At 35.5% G+C, this 20,296-nt stretch overlaps 1 protein-coding gene across 6 annotated transcripts in view; it reads right to left on the reverse strand.

Moving 5' to 3' along the window:
* R3HDM1 (R3H domain containing 1) overlaps window positions 1-20,095 on the reverse strand; it is a 108,364-nt gene extending 88,269 nt beyond the window's left edge. For 4 of the 6 annotated variants that reach the window (XM_081141867.1, XM_081141866.1, XM_081141864.1 and 1 more), the window contains exons 1-5: window positions 20,006-20,095; window positions 18,444-18,654; window positions 5,625-5,666; window positions 5,076-5,165; window positions 703-817 (exon numbers count right to left, since the gene is read on the reverse strand). In XM_081141867.1, coding sequence (XP_080997993.1) covers window positions 703-817; window positions 5,076-5,165; window positions 5,625-5,666; window positions 18,444-18,614 — 418 coding nt within the window. In that variant the 5' untranslated portion in view covers window positions 18,615-18,654; window positions 20,006-20,095. The remainder of the gene's footprint in view (window positions 1-702; window positions 818-5,075; window positions 5,166-5,624; window positions 5,667-18,443; window positions 18,655-20,005) is intronic. The other 2 variants (XM_081141868.1, XM_081141865.1) reach the window with 1 other exon arrangement.
* Between the last annotated feature and the right edge of the window lie 201 nt (window positions 20,096-20,296).

Here is a 20,296-nt window from a genome sequence, read left to right on the forward strand (position 1 = left end):
GTAGCAAATTAAGACAGCTTAGTTCAGTTGTAAACATAGGTGGAAAAAAATTATTTAGAGGTACACAGAAATTTTAGTTCTGAAAGAACATTAATTTAATTAGGTTTGATCAGGTCTATCACTAACGGTTTGCTTTCAATACATGTCTCCAAAAATTCATGTTTATTTCTTCCCCTTATGCTGTTTATAATACTGATCAGCATAATTGAGTTTTGCCTCCCGTATGCACCCTGACTGGAAATTGAACCCAAAACCAGGTATGTGCCCTGACTGGGAACTGAACCTGCCACCTTTTGGTGAACCAGATGACACTCCAAACAACTGAGCTACCTGGCCAGGGCATTAGTTCTTTGTATTATAAGGAATTAAATAATCATATTTTTAGTGAAATCAGTATATTCACATTATAGTAATTCCATTATTTCAATATGAGACAGACCAATAAAAGATAAAGACAGTTACCTTCCTCAGTGACTCCGGAATGTGCTTCAGTTTCTTTTAGCTACAGTGTCTTACTGATTAATGTTCAGAACTGTGTTATTCCATTTTGCCCGGATGAGCAAATACTATATTATCCCTCAGTCTGTTCTGTATCATTTATAATAAGGATATCCTACATATACGATTATTTGAGGGGTAAAGGATAGAATTACCAACAGTGACACTAAGCTTTTGTTTAAAAAACAAAAATAAATTGCAAACCTCTTGATAACATTTTTCTGGGTAACTTATCACTGGCTTTTTCTTTTTCTGCTTCATCTTTTGAGGGCTTCTCCTCTTTTTCAAATGATTGTGTTAACTGGATCTGAATTTTTTCCTGTTGGAAGGTAAAAATCAGTTTAAATAAAAATATAAAGCAATTCAGTTAATACCACACATTTGTAGTAACACAAAAGTGTATGGAGGAAAAAAGAGAAAAAGATTATTTTATCAAGTTAGATTTTTCAAAGTAGAATACAATTTAAAAATATTTTTAGCATTTTTATCAAAGTCTAGATAGCATGTGTTAAAATGTTGAATATATCAGTTGAAACATATCCTGACAATTATTTTAGAGAAAATAAATGTTTTCTATAATAGTTTAAATGTATCTACTTGCAAAAGCCCTGGAGAATCATAACCAAGGTCTTCTTAACCTATTTTTGCAATGGAGATGCCAAGCAAAGGGGTTAATAATTATTATCAATCATTACAACAGGAACACATTAAGTGTGAAGTCAACACTTGGTAAAAAGTACTTTTTTTGAGTAGTCACTATAATCTCATATTCCTTCACTCTCTTGACATATAAAAAAACTAAGTACAAAATATCCAAAACCAAATTTACATGACTTTCATTATTTCCTACTTGAGATTTATATATCACTGTTCTTCCTCAATCACCACAAAGTTTAGAAAGATTTTAGAAAAGATTGCTTTCCTTACTGATATGTAGTAATTCACTGTAAAGTAACCATACTGTATAAGACTGAAAATGAGAACTAATTCTACATTTCATTTTTAAAACAATGTCATTACATGCAATTTCAGAACCCAAAGGAATTACTGAAAATTAACTCATATGGCCTAAAAAGGTAAACGTCACATAGCTCTGTTTATTCAAAGGCATAAAGAAAGGTAAAAGTAATAAAGAAAAGTAGAATAACTTCCAGACCATTTCTACTAAAGATAAAGGTGTAGCTTCGTTGTAGACTAAGTTATACTGTGGTTCCGCAGTGATGAAAAACATCAATCAGACAATTACTTCTCTTCTCTGGGAGATGGTTGGTGGTGGTAGTAAATGCAGTAAGTCAATATGAAAGGGAATATAAATTTCAGGGTTCTTAAACTTGCAGCCACCAGGATTTCTATTAAACATCCTCTCCCCCCACACCATATAAATTCATTTGAAATAGTAATTGGTAGAAAAATTTCATATCAAATACAGTATTTTTCCTATAGGGTTGCTGACTGCTACTTTAATCTCTTCAATTCTGCTTACCCTTCCACCTCAGTTCAGATTTGTGCTCAGAATATAGGGAAAAGCTATACACTGGCAATTTTCACTAAAACAATGAACACTTAACTTGCTTTATGCCCTCTTTTGTCTTGCTTGCCAAACTTCATACATTCATCAACTAGAAAATCATTTCTTTCATTATGACTAATTTTCCTTTATTTTAATTAAATTTATCAGGGTAACATTGATTAAGAAAATGATCTAAATTTCAGGTGTGCAGCTTTGTATCTGTATTCTCTACTGCGCTCACCACAGGAAATCTAGTCTCCTCCGGCCAGTCCCCGTCTATCTGTTCCTCTTCACCCTTTGTCCTGGCTCTCCCCTGGAGCCGTCACTGTTTACTGCAGAGAGTTTCTGTTTGTTGCTTTTTTGTGAAATGATATGGTTCTTGTCCTTTCCCATTTGACTTATCTCATTTACATAATACTCTCAAGATCTATCCATGTTGTCTTATGACTCATTTTCTAATCTACTTTCCTTATTTTTAAAATAATTTTAAGGTAGATATTTACAAACAAATCCCAGAAGTACGTTTTGGAAGTATAATACTGGAAGTTTTACTGACTTACAGCTTCTATTCCTGATGCTCAAGGATAATCTATGAAATCCAGGTTGGAAGAAAAGATTTTACATTTAGACCATCAGAAAAGGCACTTCCAATGACTATCAGGTTTCATTTCTACATTTTCCTCTTACAGTTGTACATTATAATTACAGACATTAAACTATTTTATCAAGATGAACTGTATGTAAAAATCTAGTAGGCTTAATGTATTGAGGTCTGTCTTGAGTTGATACTGAGAACTTGTTTTCATTAGCAAATAAACAAGGCATATTTTAAATGCTGAGGTCCGTATTCACAAATTCTTCCAACTATAAACAAGCAACATCTCCACAGAGATGTTTTACCCTTCTTCACTCCGCCATTGACATTTGTTACTGAGGTCACTTCCCTCTCATAAGTGCTCATCAGACACAAGTAATATCTCTTTTATTGCCTCTCAACCTTTTGAATAATGGGTTTTATTCTGGATTAATTCCTCAAAAATCTAAAGCAAGCATGATTAGTTGGAAAGTGTCTCTACATCAAGGATTAGATACTAGTATGTTTCATGAGAAATAATTTATTTTCCTATTCCTATTCAGGTGCAATTTACTTAACTCAAGACTTTGAAAAGGAGTATCTTTTGTTCAGTAAGGGTAAAAGTGGTTATTATCCCAAAAGAAAAAAGTGACTGTATTCAGGAGAAATTGAGAATGAATGTAATAAATGGAATAACAGCTCTTTGATCTATAAATGCAAAAATGATATGAGATCAATAGTATATACATTAATTTACAACATATACTCCTGATATTATTTTTTTCTCATATAAATTTTCATTAGCTAAATTTATGTAGCACTGTAAGAATGTCACCCCAATATTTTTCAGATAGGTAAAATGTACTAGGAAAAAAAAAATCACATTACAATTTTTCTCAAAAAGAATGCATTTTTCAGTATTAACAGTCTTATGAATGCCTGACCCCTCTCATTTTCTCAATCTCCTTGGACTAATTATTCCATGGGGCTAAGGCGGTGTAACATTTTGGACAACAGAAGAAATAAATAAATAAAAAAAACCCACATTATATTGTCCTCCGCTCCACCCTGAACAGGCATATTCTTTACTCTGATTTGTACAAAAGAACTTTTTAAAATTGTTATTTCCAAAACAATTTTATTGAATTTCTTTCAGAGTGTATCATTACTCTTCAGCCTCATCAACAAACATGAAAAAAACAAAGGTTAACATTTGAAAATGTTCTCAGGCAATAGTTCTTAGTAAAATATTTTGACTGTATTTCTACTTTGTCTTAGAAAATTGTTATTTTATTGTTAAAAAATATCTACTTTATAGAATATATATAGCTCTCTTCTGTTTAGGTAAATTATAAATAATTTTGAACCCTATGTTTCTGACACTTGAACACAGTTCAAAAGAAACTGATTTTTAGGTATTTTTAACTGACAAATAATCTATTTTAAAAACGTTCCTCTTCGTGCATTTTGGAAACAAAGGTGTGTAGAGAACATATTCTAAATATGTAACAACTATCTTCTATATTTACAGTAGGCTTTTAAGAGCATCATCTTCTAAATCAAGGTTAAGCATAAGTCTTTGCTTGAATCAATAAATATACAATTGCCATTTATTTTAAAAAATATACAACTTCTCTCATGGCCTTTTTTTTCTTTAGTCATACTTCTTAAATAACCAAAAACTTGCCTCAATTCTTTGGAAACTAATTGTTGGGATATAGGGGGGTTTTATGTTGTTTAAACTCATAAAAAGTAGAACAAGCCACTAACAGCCAAAGTTATCATCACAAACACTGGTAAAATGTCCAAACATATTTAGTATAAAATGCCCAAATATAACATACAACAAAGATCAATCCACACTAAGATTAACAGAAAAGTAGTCATAGCATTAAAAATACAAAAGGCAAAACAAACTGCTTGAACCTCAGTAATTCTATATTTTATAAGCATAGACAGAAAAGGAATTAGAGGTTTTAGACAACTATTAGAGCCAAGCTAATATGAGAATTGGCTTCACCATACATTTAGGTTTAAGTAAAATAATTTATCAAGCAGAAGTCTTGGGTACTCTCCTCTTCACACACAAGTTGGTATTTGACAAACTTATAAAGGCCAAAATCAAAAGTGCAAATTTCATCACAATTACATTAAATGAAAATACAATTTTATTACTTTTCCAAAATAACTTTTAACTCCCTTAAAGCCATATTCCCAGTTAATTATATTATCTCTAAGTTTTTCCAGAGAGAAATCATTATACTAAACCTTAGACTGATGTGACAAGATTTTCCCACTTTTCATGTGTATCTTGGGTGCAAGTATTATAAAATCAGTTCTCTTAGTAAAAACATATATAACACACACACGCACATTTTTAAAAAAAAAACTGATTTCAGAGTGCACATACAACTTTTACTTAACCTTATGAAAAAAATATTCTCCAGGAGGCAGGTTATTCCACCATGTCTGTAAATAATAATTTTTTTTTACCTGGTTCTCCTGTGATATCTCTGCTGTAGGGGGTGGTGGAGATTCTTCACATACTGCAAGGCTCCGTACTAGCTTTAACTTTGAGCTTGACTAAAGAAAAGTATTTAAAATTAACACTACATTTCACAAATCTAGGGTGTATATCCAAAAGCCCCCTAGAGTTTCTTAAGTCTTTGTAGTTTCTGCCACATACAGGCGTAGGTGAAATGTGAAAGTTAAATATATCAATTACCCCTAAAACTCTTTGTTAAGAGGGAAAACAAACAAGTGCAGTTTTGAAAATTACAGCGATAGCAAGAATGGGAATAATTCCAATTTCAAAACCCAAAGAATGGTGAGAAAGCCATTTTCTCTGTAAAGAACCATTAAAGATACAAAAGCAATGCACAAAAGCAACTAGGCAAGGCAAAACCCCAAATAAAACAAAATAAGCTTTCTGCCCCAAACAAAATATGACAAAACTAAACTGATGCAGCGCTATATGAAAACAAGGATTCATCAAGCATGAAGGACGGCCCTTGGCATGCCAGCACAAAATATTTACTATACCTTGGACCTTTTTCCTGTCTGTCCAAAGGACTGCAATGGCCGCTGAATACACAAGAAAGATTTGTATTAAATTTCATACTGAAACGGAAAGTTTTCTTAATTCATAATTCTAAACCACAGAGAAACTAACTGCACAAAGAATAGAAAACAAGGAAATCAAAGCTAGTTTTAAATAAAAAAGTACTGATTTCTCCCAAAAGCACACCTGTAGAAGATTCTCTAAAATCCTTCAGTGGATTGGCATTTTCTGTGAGCAAATTACCACAATTTCTGTGCTAATTGAGCTAAATGAACTTATAAGGTAACTTCTTAGGTAGCAGCAAAATACAATATACTTCTTCAGTATTTTATAACATATTACGCTTTAGGCAAAGTTAGGAGGGAAAACCCCCAAAAAAATCCTGAGGAATTTTTTTTTTTTAAAATATATTTTTATTGATTTCAGAGAGAGGAAGGGAGAGAGAGAGAGAGAGATAGAAACATCAGTGATGAGAGAGTCACTGATCGGCTGCCCCCTGCACGCCCCCGAATGGGGATCGAGCACCCAACCTGGGCATGTGCCCTGACCAGGAATCGAACCCCGATCGCCTGGATCCTAGGTTGACGCTCAACCACTGAGCCACGCCAGGCTGGGCCTGAGGAATTTTAAGTAGCTATGCTCAGCAAAGTTCCAAATATACTAAGAATGTGGCAAATGCACACTGAGTCAGAGTACAACTACCTATTGACTGACCCTTTTCAACACTGTATGCAGTTCATCACCAGTTTATCAGTCACAGAACCCTGTTTGCCTGGTCTAAGGTAAGGCAATGAAGCAGATATAAAGAAAAGAAGTCAAAGTTCCAATACACATATTCAACACGATTGTCAAATCATCAACCACATGACTGGTGAACCCACCAGGGCAAAAGCTCTAGTGTGTGATCCTACGCTTTGGCTTGGGAAAGCAGCTGAAGTGCCTGTGGACCAGAGCCAGATAGGTCTTAAACACGCTTTCCTTCCTCCAGCGTCCTTCACATCTATCTCTCTAATCCCAATCCCAAACAGTACTAGGTCCAGATACCTATCATTTATACTCATTAAAGCCAGGGAGCCAGTTTCGTATCAAACATAAAACAGTTAAGTCCTTAATATATAGATTAGTGTGATTCACATATGAAAAAAAGTCATCATGTCACTCTAACATCCAAAAGAGCCTTCCTTGAAAAACCAACAGAAATGAGAATCTGCAGTACCAGTGTGTCCTGGGCCTCGTTTTGAGCCCAAAGTTCTTGAGATAAGAAGCATTGTATTTTTGGGATTTTGACCCTGGGTTACGCACACTACATACAAATTAGCAGTAACAAACACAAAAGGAAAGTAGAAAAAATAAAGAAAAATGACTTTCTTTTTCTTACAGTGAAGAAAATGGCTCGTATACACACACATATGCACAGCCAAGTTGCCTAAGAGCTTTTGCAGGTTGGTATTGTCTTCTATTTCTATTTATTCTCTAATCTGTTCAAGAAAATTTCTAATCGTAACTCATATCCAAAAATAGAATGAAAAGAGTTATGCTACATAGAGTAAAGATGTAAAGGAAGAAAAGTTGGGAGAAAATCAATAGATGAATGCTACCAAAAAGGCAGCAGAAGGGAAGAGAATTTGCAACTGACTCCCATTTTCTGCTTTAATTCCTTACAATTGAAAATATCAAGGGTACAAAACTTTCTATTAAAATTTTTTAAAATAAAAGAGATGATTAACTGACAAGTAAAAACCCTATTCATATGTAGAACTGGATTTAAATTTCTGGTTTTGCTTCTTATTAGTAGGTGACCCTGGTCAAGTTATTTCAGTTTACTCTTATTTGTATAAAAGTTCATACTATTTGTACTAATTCTCAAGTTTCTTGAAAAGATTCAATGAAAGGGCAGATTAAAGGGCTTGGTAAAAAGTAAAGCACTATATAAATAGGTTGTTAAATGTTAGACACCTAGTAAGTCAGAAGACCAATGTCCCACTTCTGCTTAGTATGAGATTTAACTTTAAAAAAAAATCTATGAAGTGGGGATGCTGTACATTGTTTCTATAGTAATAGTTTAGAATTTTAATAGATTTGCACATGCATTTAACAGCCTCAGTATTAATTCATAAGAAGCCTGTGATGAAAATGAAGGTTAAAAAAGACAGAAAGGGAAAATCATTTCAACGTGAACTTTATGTAATTAATATGTTATGAGTTCCTACTATACACCAGACACTGTACCAGTACTGAGGCTATAAAGATGAATAAGACAGTTTCTGGTTTCAAGAACCTCCCAGTCCAGGCTCAGAATTACTAAACGGTCAAACAGAACCCAAGACCTTCAGAATCTTAGCCCAGTGCACTTTACATCACTTACCTATAAAAACGTTCTTGTGGATCAAATACTACTTATGGTAGAGAGAATTCCAAAGATAGCCTCCCAACACTCCAATCTCCTGGTTATTTACTTAAACACTAATCTAAGTGAGGATGGAACGGATTTCAAATATGTAATTAAAGTCCCAGGTCAATTGGTCATAAGATACATGGATAATTCAGCTGGGTCTGACCCAACCAAGTGGGCCCTTTAAAAGCTGATTGTATTCTTCATTTGGGAGCATTAAAGACAAGCCAGATTCAAAGGGTGAGAAGGAACTGATACACCATTGCTGGCTTTGAAGATGGAGGGACTGGCTGTGTGAGAAGGCTGCAGGTAGCTTCTAGGAGCACAGTGGCCCTTGGGCCAACAGTCAGTCAGAAAATTGTGGACCTCAGAGCTACACCTGCAAGGAACTGAGTTCTGCCAACACCTGGAAGGAGCCCAGAAGCAAATTCTTCTCCAGTCTTCAGATAAAGGCCTGGTTCAGCCAACACCTTTGACTTCAGCCTTGTGAAACCCTAAACAGAGAACTTATCTGAGTCTAAACTAACTTCTAATCTACAGATCTGATATCTACAATTGAGTTGATAATTGGGTATTGTTATACCTCTAAGTTTGTGGTAATATGATATGCAGCATTAGAAAACCAATACACTACTACACAGGTAAAGTATAAACTGCCAAAGTGGCATTATTGAATAAAAGTCACATTATTTCATTTTAAATAGCAAAGAACTGAAATTACATAATATATACCAGAAAACTTACTATATACACATTGCACACACAATAAAGAAGAGAAAACAAGTTCAGTTTATTAAAGAAAATAGCCTTTGTTTTATATTTTTGATGTCAACTTGATAGCTAGATTTGGCTTTAAATAAAAATAAAATTATTTTTAAAACAAATTTTATTATTTAAACCACACCTTTCACTTTTCCTCTTTTTTTTTTATTGTGGAAAAATATGCACAACATAAAATTTAATATCTTAACCATTTTCAAATGTATAGTTCACTGGCATTAAGTACATTCATAATGTTGTATGCATTACCACTATCCATAACTCTTTTCATCTTATAAAACTTAAACTCTGAACCCATTAAACATAATTCCCATTTTCCTCTTCCCCCAAGCCTTGGCAACCACCATTCTACTCTCTGTCTCTATGATTTTGACTACTCTAAATATCTGATATAAGTCAAATCATATAATATATGTCTTTTTGTGACTGGCTTATTTCACTTAGCCCAGTGACCTCAAGGTTCACCCATGTTGTACCATACTGCAGAATTTCCTTCCTTTTTAAGGCTAAATAATATTGCATATTGGAAGGTGAGTATTATTGGATAATGTTCAATACAATGAAATATCCATTCATTTGTTGGATGCATTTGGGTTGATTCCATGTTTTAGCTATTGTGAGTAATGCTTCTATGAACATGGATGTATAAATATCTCTTCCAGATTTCAGCAACTATTTTAGCATCTACAAGACTCAGCAAAAAGAGTTTGAGTTTATTGTAATATGCACTGAAACACAGATGCTGCTTTTAGGGTAGTCAGGTCAAATGAGGCTGGGAAAGGTCATGATTGAAGCAGCACGGTGCTCTGGAAAAAGCACAAGGAGGGTAGGCTAGGACTGAGTCCTGGTTTTGCCACTGGCTCTCTAGGTGATCTTGGCAATTCACTTCTATGAGTGCAGGTCTCTGGAAAATGGAAGGATTGCTCAGATCAACTTTGAAAACTTTTTAGCTGTGACTCTGATAGATTCCATAAATCTAACACTAAAATGGTTGATCATTACCTTGAGCTCCTCTTGCCAACTCAGAATCTTTTTTGGAAGAAATGTCATCAGGTGGATTAACGACAGAGGGCATTCCTGTCGTGGCATTTCTTCCTCAGGTTCTTCTTCCATGAAAGGTGATGGTAGTGAAGATAACCTCCACAGATGTCCTTGGTTTTCAAATGGAAATCCACACCTTTAATTCCCAAGGACTAGGTATGGCACTAGGTATGGAGCCCACTAATGGTCATGCCTCAGACCTCGGTGTTGACTTTTCTTGGAAATGCCAGTCCCTCTCAGTGGCTTTCTTCCCATTGTCTGTGGGGCCACAACCAGCCTGTCACTGCTCTTGGCTGTATGTTTCTGCTGTCATGTGACAGAGGGCTTGTGCTTTTGGAAGATGGCCAAGGGGCAGGGAATCCAGTTTCCCTAATCATTTGAATAATGGTTGTTTTCCTTCACCAGTACTGCTGCGTTTCTCTTAGGCATCTTACATCCTCAATGTTCAAAGTACTGCCCACTGCCAATGGGAACCATGGGCATCACCTGGGAGCTTGTTGAGATGAAGAATTTGGAGGTTCTCACCCACCTTCTTCAGTGTGTTTTGTAGTTTTGCAGTCTACCTCCTTAGCCCTTCTTAAAGTTGTCAACTTTAAATGGCTCTGGCAGCTCTGACTCCTTGGCCCCTTTCCTTGTGGGTGTGCAGTTTATAGGAGATACTCCGGTGAGGTAGGGGTGTCTTGGAGGTGGGGCCTGGGACTGAGAAAGTCCTTCTGGCTAGCTCCTTTGAGAAATCATTGTCAAATCCAATGTCATAAAATTTCTTCCATATATTTTCTTCTAAGACTTTTATTTGAGCTCTTATGTTTAAGTCTTTGATCAATTTTGTGTTAATTTTTGTATATGGTACTAGGTAAGGGTCCAACTTCATTCTTTTGCACATGGATATACAGTTTTCCCAGCACCATCTGTTGAAAAGGGTGTCCTTTCTCCATCTTTTTGGCATCCTTCTCAAATTTCATCTGACCATATATGCATGGGTTTATTTCTGGGCTTTCTATTCTATTAGTCTATATGTCTGTATTTATGCTAGCACCACACTGTTTTGCTTACTGTAGCTTTGTAGTTTGAAATCAGGAAGTGTGACTCCCCTAGTTTTGTTCTTTTTAAAGGCTGTTTTGGCTACTCCAGGTCCCTTGAGATTCCATATGAATTTTAGGATAGGTTTTTCTATTTCTGCAAAAAATGTCATTTGGATTTTGATAGGGATTTTACTGAATCTGTAGATTTCTTTGGGTACTATTGACATTTAAACAATATTAAGTCTTCTAATCCATGAACATGGAATGTGTTTCCATTTAGTTATGCTATCTTTAATTTCTTTCAGCAATGTTTTATAATTTTCATTATATAAGTCTTCCATCTCCTTGATTAAAGTTTATTCCTAAGTATTTTATTCTTTCAGATGCCATTGTAAATGCTATTGCTTTTGTAATTTCCTCTTCTGATTGTTCACTGTTGTAGAGAAATGCAACTGTGTTTTTGTGTGTTGACTCTGTACTTGGCAACTTTACTAAATTCGTTTATTAGTTGCAACAGTATTTTTGTGGAATCTTAAGGGTTTTCTACACATACGATTGTCATCTTCAAAAAAGAATTAATTTTACTTCTTTCTTTCCAATTTGGATATTTTTATTTCTTTTTCTTAACTGCTCTGGCTAGAATTTTCAGTACTATGTTAAATAGAAGTGGTGAAAGCAGGCATCCTTGCCTTGTTCTTGACAAGGGCGGGGAACCTCTTCTCTGTCAAGGGTCATTTAGATATTTATAACACCATTTGAGGGCCATACAAAATTATCAACTTAAGCTCCTAGATTTATTGAATTTTGAGTCCCACCTGCAGTTGCCTTGGCAGGGCCAGACCAAGTGATTTTAAAGGCCATATAAGGCCCTTAGGCCAGACGTTCCCCACCCGTTCAAGTTAGACTAATAGGAAAATAGATGTTTTTTATATAGACAGACTTTTATTCAACCGTTTAAACAGAAACTTCTTTGTATGTTTCATCAATTAAGGAATATGATGGCCATTTACCTCACTGTAAGAAAAGTGTGGCGGGTACCCTCAGTTTTTCTGATAATACTATTGGACTGCTACCGCTTTCTTACTCCTTACTTGCCCTATTCTCCCCTTTAAAAAGAAATGCAAAAGAACTTGGGGGATATTAAGATGTAAAAGTCTCATCTTAATTATCAAAGGGGTCATTATAGAAACTGAGAATATACTAAACACCTACTTCAACAGATGATATATATATATATGGAAAATTTACTCATATCAAAAGTTGTTCATGCATACTGGCACATAAAGCCTAGCTAACAAAAATCAGTTCTCTTTTTCCCTCCACAACAAGGGTTACCAACACAATTTGGACTGGCCATCCTACTGTTCAATGAATAGTTTATGGGGAGAGGGGTTGTTGTTTGAATTTTTCCAAAGTATGTTTTGAATTGTGTTTATATGCATATATATACATATGAATACCCCTAGGCAAAACAATTGTCAAGTACAAAGTTACAACTGTAAAAAAAAATGGGAAAGTTGAGTTTGAATCTTTAATAAGTAAGCAGAACACAAGATTCCTAATTTTGTATTTCAAATAAATGACAGTAAAAATCACCAATTTATCTAAATTTAATCTGAGCAATCTATCCCTCAGAAAAATCAGTAAGTTATACAAAAGGAAACAAAGCAATCCGTGCCCCATTTATCCTATACTAAAGATCAGTAGTAGTCTAAAATATTAATTTTTTTCTGGATTTAGAAACCTGACACCTCACCACCCCAAAATTCCAAATACTTAATGATCACAGAAAGTCTAACACATAACTTAAGATTTGCAATAGAAATAGTGTGCGGCAGTGGAAAAGTTACTAAGCAAAAATCCTTTCACAATTAATTGGGACCATCATCAACAATTTAGAACAACTTCACAGCAAGTATGTGGGAAAGTTACCTTCTTGACATTAACATACAGGCTTCTAAAATTAGCTCTAAAGTATTCTTAAGAAATTCTTAGGAAAGTAGTCCTAAAACTTATATAAAAGACAACTAATATTTAAAGAGTAAAGCATCATACAGTTGAATTATTTATAAGAGAAAAGGTCAAGAAGCTCTACGAGATAATCTCTAGTTGGAACCATCCAAAGTGATGTCTAATGTTTGCTGGATTCTCTCATTTGAAGAAATTATTTTTATGTAAATGCTATCCTTAACAGATAGTAGAAAATCATAAGATTTCTTTAGAGTATTAAAAGAAGCTAGCACAACCGCTCATTTAAAAATGAGTTTTTCTAAAAATAAATAAATAAATAAATACTAAGGGGATGGTCATGAAATTAAGACTTGGAAATGGATGAAATGGATGGTTCTTTAGGAAAACATTTCCATTATCCTAAATCACTTTAAATATTATTATGTTGAAAGCAAGACAACAGATACAGGTCATATTCACGGTAGCTGACTTTCAGGAGTGACAGGAGAGAAATACTTGGTTTATTAAAAATTCTTAACAGGAAACCTACATTAATTGGCACGCACATCTAAATTTGAGTAAAAAGAATAGTTCCTATTTAAAATTAAACTTTTAGGCAGTATCTTAGAGGTACCAAAGAAAGATGAAATACCTAGTAGTATGTTAAAAAAAGACATTTTATAATAGGTAACTCCATAGCCAGTTGAAAGGTAATTTTGGTTGACTTTATTTTACATTAGGTAAAAAAAAAATTTCTAGTTTTTTCTACTTCCATTCCTAATATCCATTACTTAAATCTCTTCTGTATAAGTTATTTCAACTCTAAGTCCCTTGCCAGACAGCTGGCATGGAGGCATCTTGGACCTCAAAAGGCTCCAAGCAGAGTAACTAGTGCCACATGCATATTACTTTTTAAAAAACATTTATCTTTATTGTTGAAAGTATAACAAATACCCTCTTACCCCCCATTGATTCCCTCCACACTGCACCCCTCCCCCCAGCCTTCACCACACTATTGTCTGCGTCCACGGGTTATGCATAAATGCATATAAGTTTTTAGGTTAATTTCTCCCCATCCACCCATCCCTGCATTCCAATTGAGATCCCTCAGTCTGTTCCATGCTTCTATGTCTCTGGATCTATTTTGTTCACTGGTTTATTTTGTTCATTAAATTCCACATGAGTAAGATCATGTGATACTTGTTCTTCTCTGACTGGCTTATTTCGCTTAGCATAATACCCGACAGGTTCCACCATGTTGTCTCAAAGGGTAAGGGATCTTTCGTTTTTACAGTTGCATAGTATAAATGTCCAAGAAGATGCTTGATGATTTCAAACTTATTGAACTTGTAGAGACTTGTTTTGTGTCCTAATGTGGTCTATCTTTGAGAATGTCCCATGCACACTTGAGGAGAATGCATATTCTGCAGTTTTGGGGTGAAATGTTCTGTAAATGTCAATTAAATCAATCTGATCAAGTGTGTCATTTAGAATTACTGTTTCCTTGTTTTTTTGTCTGGTAGATCTATCCAGTAAAGTCAGTGGGGTGTTGAAGTCCCCAACTGTGACTCTACTGCTGTTGATCCCTCCTTTAAAGTCCTCCAGAAGTTTGTTGTTTTTTTTTTCATGCTGCGTGAGTCTTTTGTTCTGAGGTGGGTCTCTTGTAGACAGCATGTATTTGGGTCATGTTTTCTTATCCATTCAGCTACCCTATGTCCTTTGATTGGAGAACTTAATTCATTTATATTTAAGGTTATTATTGATAGGTACTTATCTACTGCCATTTTATTTCTTTATGTCTATGTTTCTCTACTTCAACTTATTACAGCAGTCCCTTTAACATTTCCTGCAATACTGGTTTGGTGGTGATAAACTCCTTTAGCCTTTTTTTGTCTGGGAAGCTCTTTATTTCACCATTTTGAATGATACCCTTGCTGGATATAGTCTTGATTTCAGATACCTGTTTTGCATTACCTTGAATACTTCATACCATTCCCTCCCGGCCTGTAGAGTTTCTGATGAGCAATCAGCTGACAGCCTTATGAGAGCTCCTTTGTAGGTAACAGCTTGCTTTTCTCTTCCTACCTTTAAGATTCTCTGTCTTGAATTCTTGGCATTTTAACTATGATGTGCCTGGGCGTGGGCCTCTCTGGGTTCTTCTTGCTTGGGACTCTCTCCTGAACTTGTGTCTTTGCCTTCACAAGGTTAGGGAAGTTTTCTGCCATTATTTTTTCAAACAGGTTCTCTAACCCTAGCTTACCTTCTACATCTTCTGGCATTCCTATGATGCATATTTTGTTACATTTCATGCTGTCCCAGAGCGCCCTTAAACTGCCCTCCTGTTTCTTGTTTTTGTTGGTTTTTTTTTTTTGGTTCCAAGTGATTTTTTTCTACCTTGTCTTCTAGTTTGCTAATCCAATCCTCAGCTTCACCTATCTGTTTATTCCTTCCAATGCTTTTCTTATTTCTACTATGTTATTCTTAATTTCCTTCATAGTATCCATATCTTTTCTCATGCTGTTGAGCATCCTTATGATCAGTATTCCGAACTCTGTATCTGATAGATTGCTTATCTCCATTTCAGTTAGCTCTTCTTCTGGAGAATTCTTTTGTTCTTTCATTTGAGGCTTTTTTGTCTCCCCATTTTGGCTGCCTATTTGGGTTGTTTCTATGTATTTGGTGGATCTCTCCCAGTCTTTTGGATGGTCTTTGGTACAGACTAATGTCAGACGCTGTTTGTGACTGGCCTGGAGTAGCCTGTTTGAAGTTTTCCTCATGTCACAGCTTGTGGTTTCCTCTGCTGGGGCTGGGTGTGTTTGGACAGGACCAAGATGAGTGCCAAGGTCCGCTTTTCCAAGCCCTGGGTCCAGAAGCAAATCAGGCAAAGACTCAAAGCACCCAGAGGCTGTTATTCAGTCTCTTAATGAGCTTCAGGCTGTAGAAACTCCACAGGGTGGGGCGAGAGGTTTTTACCAGGTGGGGCAATTGCTTCTCAACCCCTATCCCCAGGCAAAAGCTGTCAGGTAAGGTAAATGTCTGCCCGAGAAAGATATCTTCTGCCTTTTGGGGAAATGACTCAACACACGAATCCAGGTGGCTGCTCTCTTAGCGCTACTCCCCAAAGCCAGCAATCCCAGACTCTCCTCACAATGCTCTAGTCCACTGTGCCCTCCCTCTGCTGGAGCCCAAGGTGAGTGACTACACAGGAAACTTTGTGCTTTAAGAGGGTGCCTGCATTTCCAGCCATCTCTCCCTGGCAGACAGAAACCTGGCTGCTTTTCACAGCCAGATGATATGTGGTTTCCTTTCTTTCAGGTGCTTTGGGCTGGGAAGCCCAGCTTGGAGTTTAGACCCCAGAGTTCTCAGTGAGAACTCTCCATAGCTGAGATATCCCTCAGGACCTTCAGCTGCTGCCTGTGGGAGCCCAGCCAGCCCTCTCATGCCTCCATATTTCCTTCTAGTATCTATGCAGTCTCCACTTTTCGTCCTTGGTTATGAGAGTGCTCTCCAGCTAGTGATCAGTTGCAGGTGATTATTCAGGATGGTTTTTCTATATTTTAGTTGTAATTCCAGTTGGTCCTGGAAGTGTGTTACAGTGTAGCTTCCACTCAATCTGCCGCTATCTTGGAATCTAGTTCCAACTTTATTGTGTCCTGTAGTACATTCTTAATAAACATTTGAATAAGCCATTCATATGGCATTCAATGGATTAAACATAAAGTGAATTTTCATATTCTCTGTTTCTCCTTTCCAACTTTACATGGAACCATAAGGAAAATGTCAAAGACCATGCTCATTTTTGCTTACTACAGTATTTCCTTGGCACAGAATACATTTTCAATAAGTGTTTGGAGGCTGCATGAAATTTTCCTATAGTTTGAACAACTGGGCCATAGTATAGTGGTCCATCTGAAAGTGGTCATCAGAACTTTTTTTTACTTATTAACAAGAGCAACACAACAGACGGTAGGAAATGCAATAACCCAAATTAATAGCTTGATTGATAAGCATAATGTAGAAGAGTGAACAAGTATAGGAAAGAGACTAAAAAAAGTCTTTTAGTATTTCAACCACGAATGCAATAGAATTTTAGCAGATTTTCTCTGATTCAATCAGGATCCTGGCATGGTGCCATCACTGAGTGTACTGATTGGAGGCACGGCGATTTTTTTGTTTTAAAAAGTGCTATTATTAAAACTGACTAGAAAAAAATACATAGTATTCCTCCCAATTTCTTTGATAATTACCAATTGACTATATATACTTAACCAGTAGGGCCTAAATGTTTTTTTTATAAGTGTATGAGATGCTATCATTTTCTAACACATTTCTGGCACATAATGGGTAATAAAAAAAGTTTATGACTGACTGAATGAAATAACTAAAAAGAGCCGTTTTTACTTATCATTAAAAATGCAGGTATAATTTTTAGCATGTAGCCATGAGGGTCTTTAGGGTATAAAAAGAATATTTCTGCCAGAAGCAGAATTCTTTATTCACAGAGTTAAACTAAAGCAGAAGTGTTAAAGATAGTATTTGAAGATAACTTTCTATGGTTGATTGTCTTTCCTACTGATAGACAGGGTCCAATTCCTCTTTCTTTGAATCTTGACTGGCTTTACTGACATCATTAAAAGACAACGGTGGAAATGACATCCTGGGACTTCTGATCCTAGTCAAAAGAGACCTTGCAGCTGTGCTTGGCTCCTTGAACATTCTTTCTGGGACCTCTGAGTCACCATAATAAGTCTGACTTCCCTGAGGCCTACATGCTGTAGGGACTATAGGTAGGTGTTCCCAGTTTTAGCTAGACTACATTCCAGACATTCGCACCAAAGTGCCAGAAACGCAAGTGAAACAGCTTTGGATCTTCCAGGCCAGCCCATCCACCAGTTAAATACTAGTGAGGGCCTTTTTTCTGACTCCTTGTGCAATAGAAACTGCACTCAGCCAAGCCCTGTTCTATTTTCCAACTCACAAATCATGAGATATTAAAAAATAAAACAAATAGAGTGCTAGTAAATTGCTGGCCCTTTGCCGGAACACTCAGAAGTAAGTACTATAAGTACTACTTGAAACAGTTTTTACCTATCTTGAATCAGTTGACCAACTCCTCAGTTTCCTTCTATACCTGGAATTAAAGCCTTCTCAGTGGTTAATTAGTTCTAGTCATCATATACCTGTAGCATCAAAAGCCTTAAGAGACTTTTTTGTCCTCCCCAATCTTTTTTCTCAGGCAAGGTTGAGTGCTTCCCCTGAAGGCTGTTTTTGCCAAAAGAGCTCTGCAGTTTCCACCTCTCTGTTCTTCTATAAGAGCTCTGAGGTTAAATTCTGAACTCTCATAATACTGGTAAGGTGCAGAATGGAATGAAAAAGTAGAAAGCTAATAAAAAAGTATTGGCCACATAGAAATAAAAAGAATTATATTACATGATACAAGCAAATCAAAGAGCTAGACTTAATAAGCTAGTCCAGATGGTTCAAAAACCAGCTGATAAGCATGTCTCAATGGGTCAACTTATCCTTTTAGAATTCTGAAAGTGATTTTTGTATGAAGAGGATAATTATATATTAAATATTCAGTATTTGTATCCAGAGAGAAAAATTCTGTTTACCTGAAAATCAATATTGTTGTCAATACAATGTTCATTCTTCTCTGCCAAAATCTTCCCATAGTTCTCTGATTTGGTAAGATTTTCAACTCTGTTTGTATCTTTCACTTCTGCCTCCAAATCCTTCATTGTTTCAGTTTCATTTTTTACAGTAACAGTATCAGACATCCTCATCAGCAAAGGTTATTATAGAATTCTACAGGGAACTTGAAGCCTTAGGAAAAAAGAAAAAAATTTGATTTAGCCCAAAACATTTCTTATATTCAGTTACCACATAATATTGACTAAGTACTTTCTGTGTTCCAGAAACAATGCTGAGTATACCCAGATAGAAGCAAAATTGTGGGTTTCAAAGAATATACAGTTTAGTGGTAGGCCAGTTAAAATTAAAGGAAAAATAATAATACAATGAGATAAGAACTACAATAAGGGTTTGAGGTGATTTTCATGCACAGACCACTTGTGAAAGTTCTTAAGAAACGTGAGCCATATTGAGATAGGAGGCAATGGCTGGGGTATGATAAATGTATATTTAGACACATTAGAATTTTTCTATAAAGGGACATTATAAATATCATCTTGTGAGAAAAATATTTTCCTATCATAGCTTGTATCTAGATTTCTAAAATTCCAAATTTCTTAAATTACCCTGCAATTCCAAAAGGAAATAATTTAAAAAATAAACAGCCATATTTTATACAAACCACAGTTGCACATATGGATTGTTTGGCTTTATGAATCAAGCATTTAAAACTCTCCTGACTTATGTGATTCAATGCCAAACAACACATATTACAAGACAGTCTAGTATATGGTCTCCCTAGGAGAGCAAATACATAAGATGCTGATATATTTCATGTTTTTAGTGAGTTTAAGAAAACACTGGGGACTTTACATTGACTATCAAATAGAAATGTATGAGAGATAGCTGTCATTTTAGAAAAATGTGAACTTGAAGAGAAGTTGATGTTAACAACTTTTTCTTTCTAGCTTTATAATCATGTGTAAGTCTAAGGTATGTGACATGATGATCTGACACAAGTATGTATTGCTAAATGATTACCATAATCCATCACCTTACATAATTATAATTTTTTGTGTGGTGAGAACAAGGACAACTTATTTTGAAACGCATCAAAAAAATTAAGATACACTAACAGCTAGAAAGAGGAATGGATATAGATGGACAGGTACAGGTTAAAGTAAGTATGATAAAATGTTAATGGTAGAATCAAGGAGTGGTTTTATGGTTGCTCACTGTAAAATTTTTTCAACTTTTTTGTATTTAAGAAAATCCCATGATAAAACCTTGAGAGGGCAAATACATCTGAAAAGTTTTTAAAAAGAAAGAGAGAAATAAATTCTAAAGTCACAGGTAGACTCGAGTGAATAAAGAACAAATCTTCCTTGGTCATATTCTGTTACCAAGGTTAACTGTTTCATTCTTAAAACAATAAGCTAACTAAGGAGGAAAAGGTTACCTAAAATACCCTGGCTCCTTGCTTTTTATATGTAAGATTTTAAAAGAAAATGGGGTGTTTTTCTCAAGTGACAGGAGAGGTTACCTGATGTGTTCTGTGGATTTTGGATTGTGGTGTCCCACAAAAATAAAATAAAATAATCCAAGGTTCTTTTTCACAGTTGTCAGCCAGGATGTCAATTGTATTGAACCATCTGGAATCTGGCAGGAGGAGTCCCATGTCCTTGTCACCACTGTAGATTCCTGGACTGAAATAAACTGTCGTGGATCAAATATATCATACCTTTCAGCAGCCTAAAATGAAAAGAAAACATTTTAACAAAATAGCCCAGTAAAATGGATCACTGTACAGCAATTTGAAAATTAAAGACATTAC

Source organism: Miniopterus schreibersii, assembly GCF_964146895.1.
Source record: "Miniopterus schreibersii genome assembly, chromosome: 7".
Taxonomy (NCBI): Eukaryota; Metazoa; Chordata; class Mammalia; order Chiroptera; family Miniopteridae; genus Miniopterus; species Miniopterus schreibersii.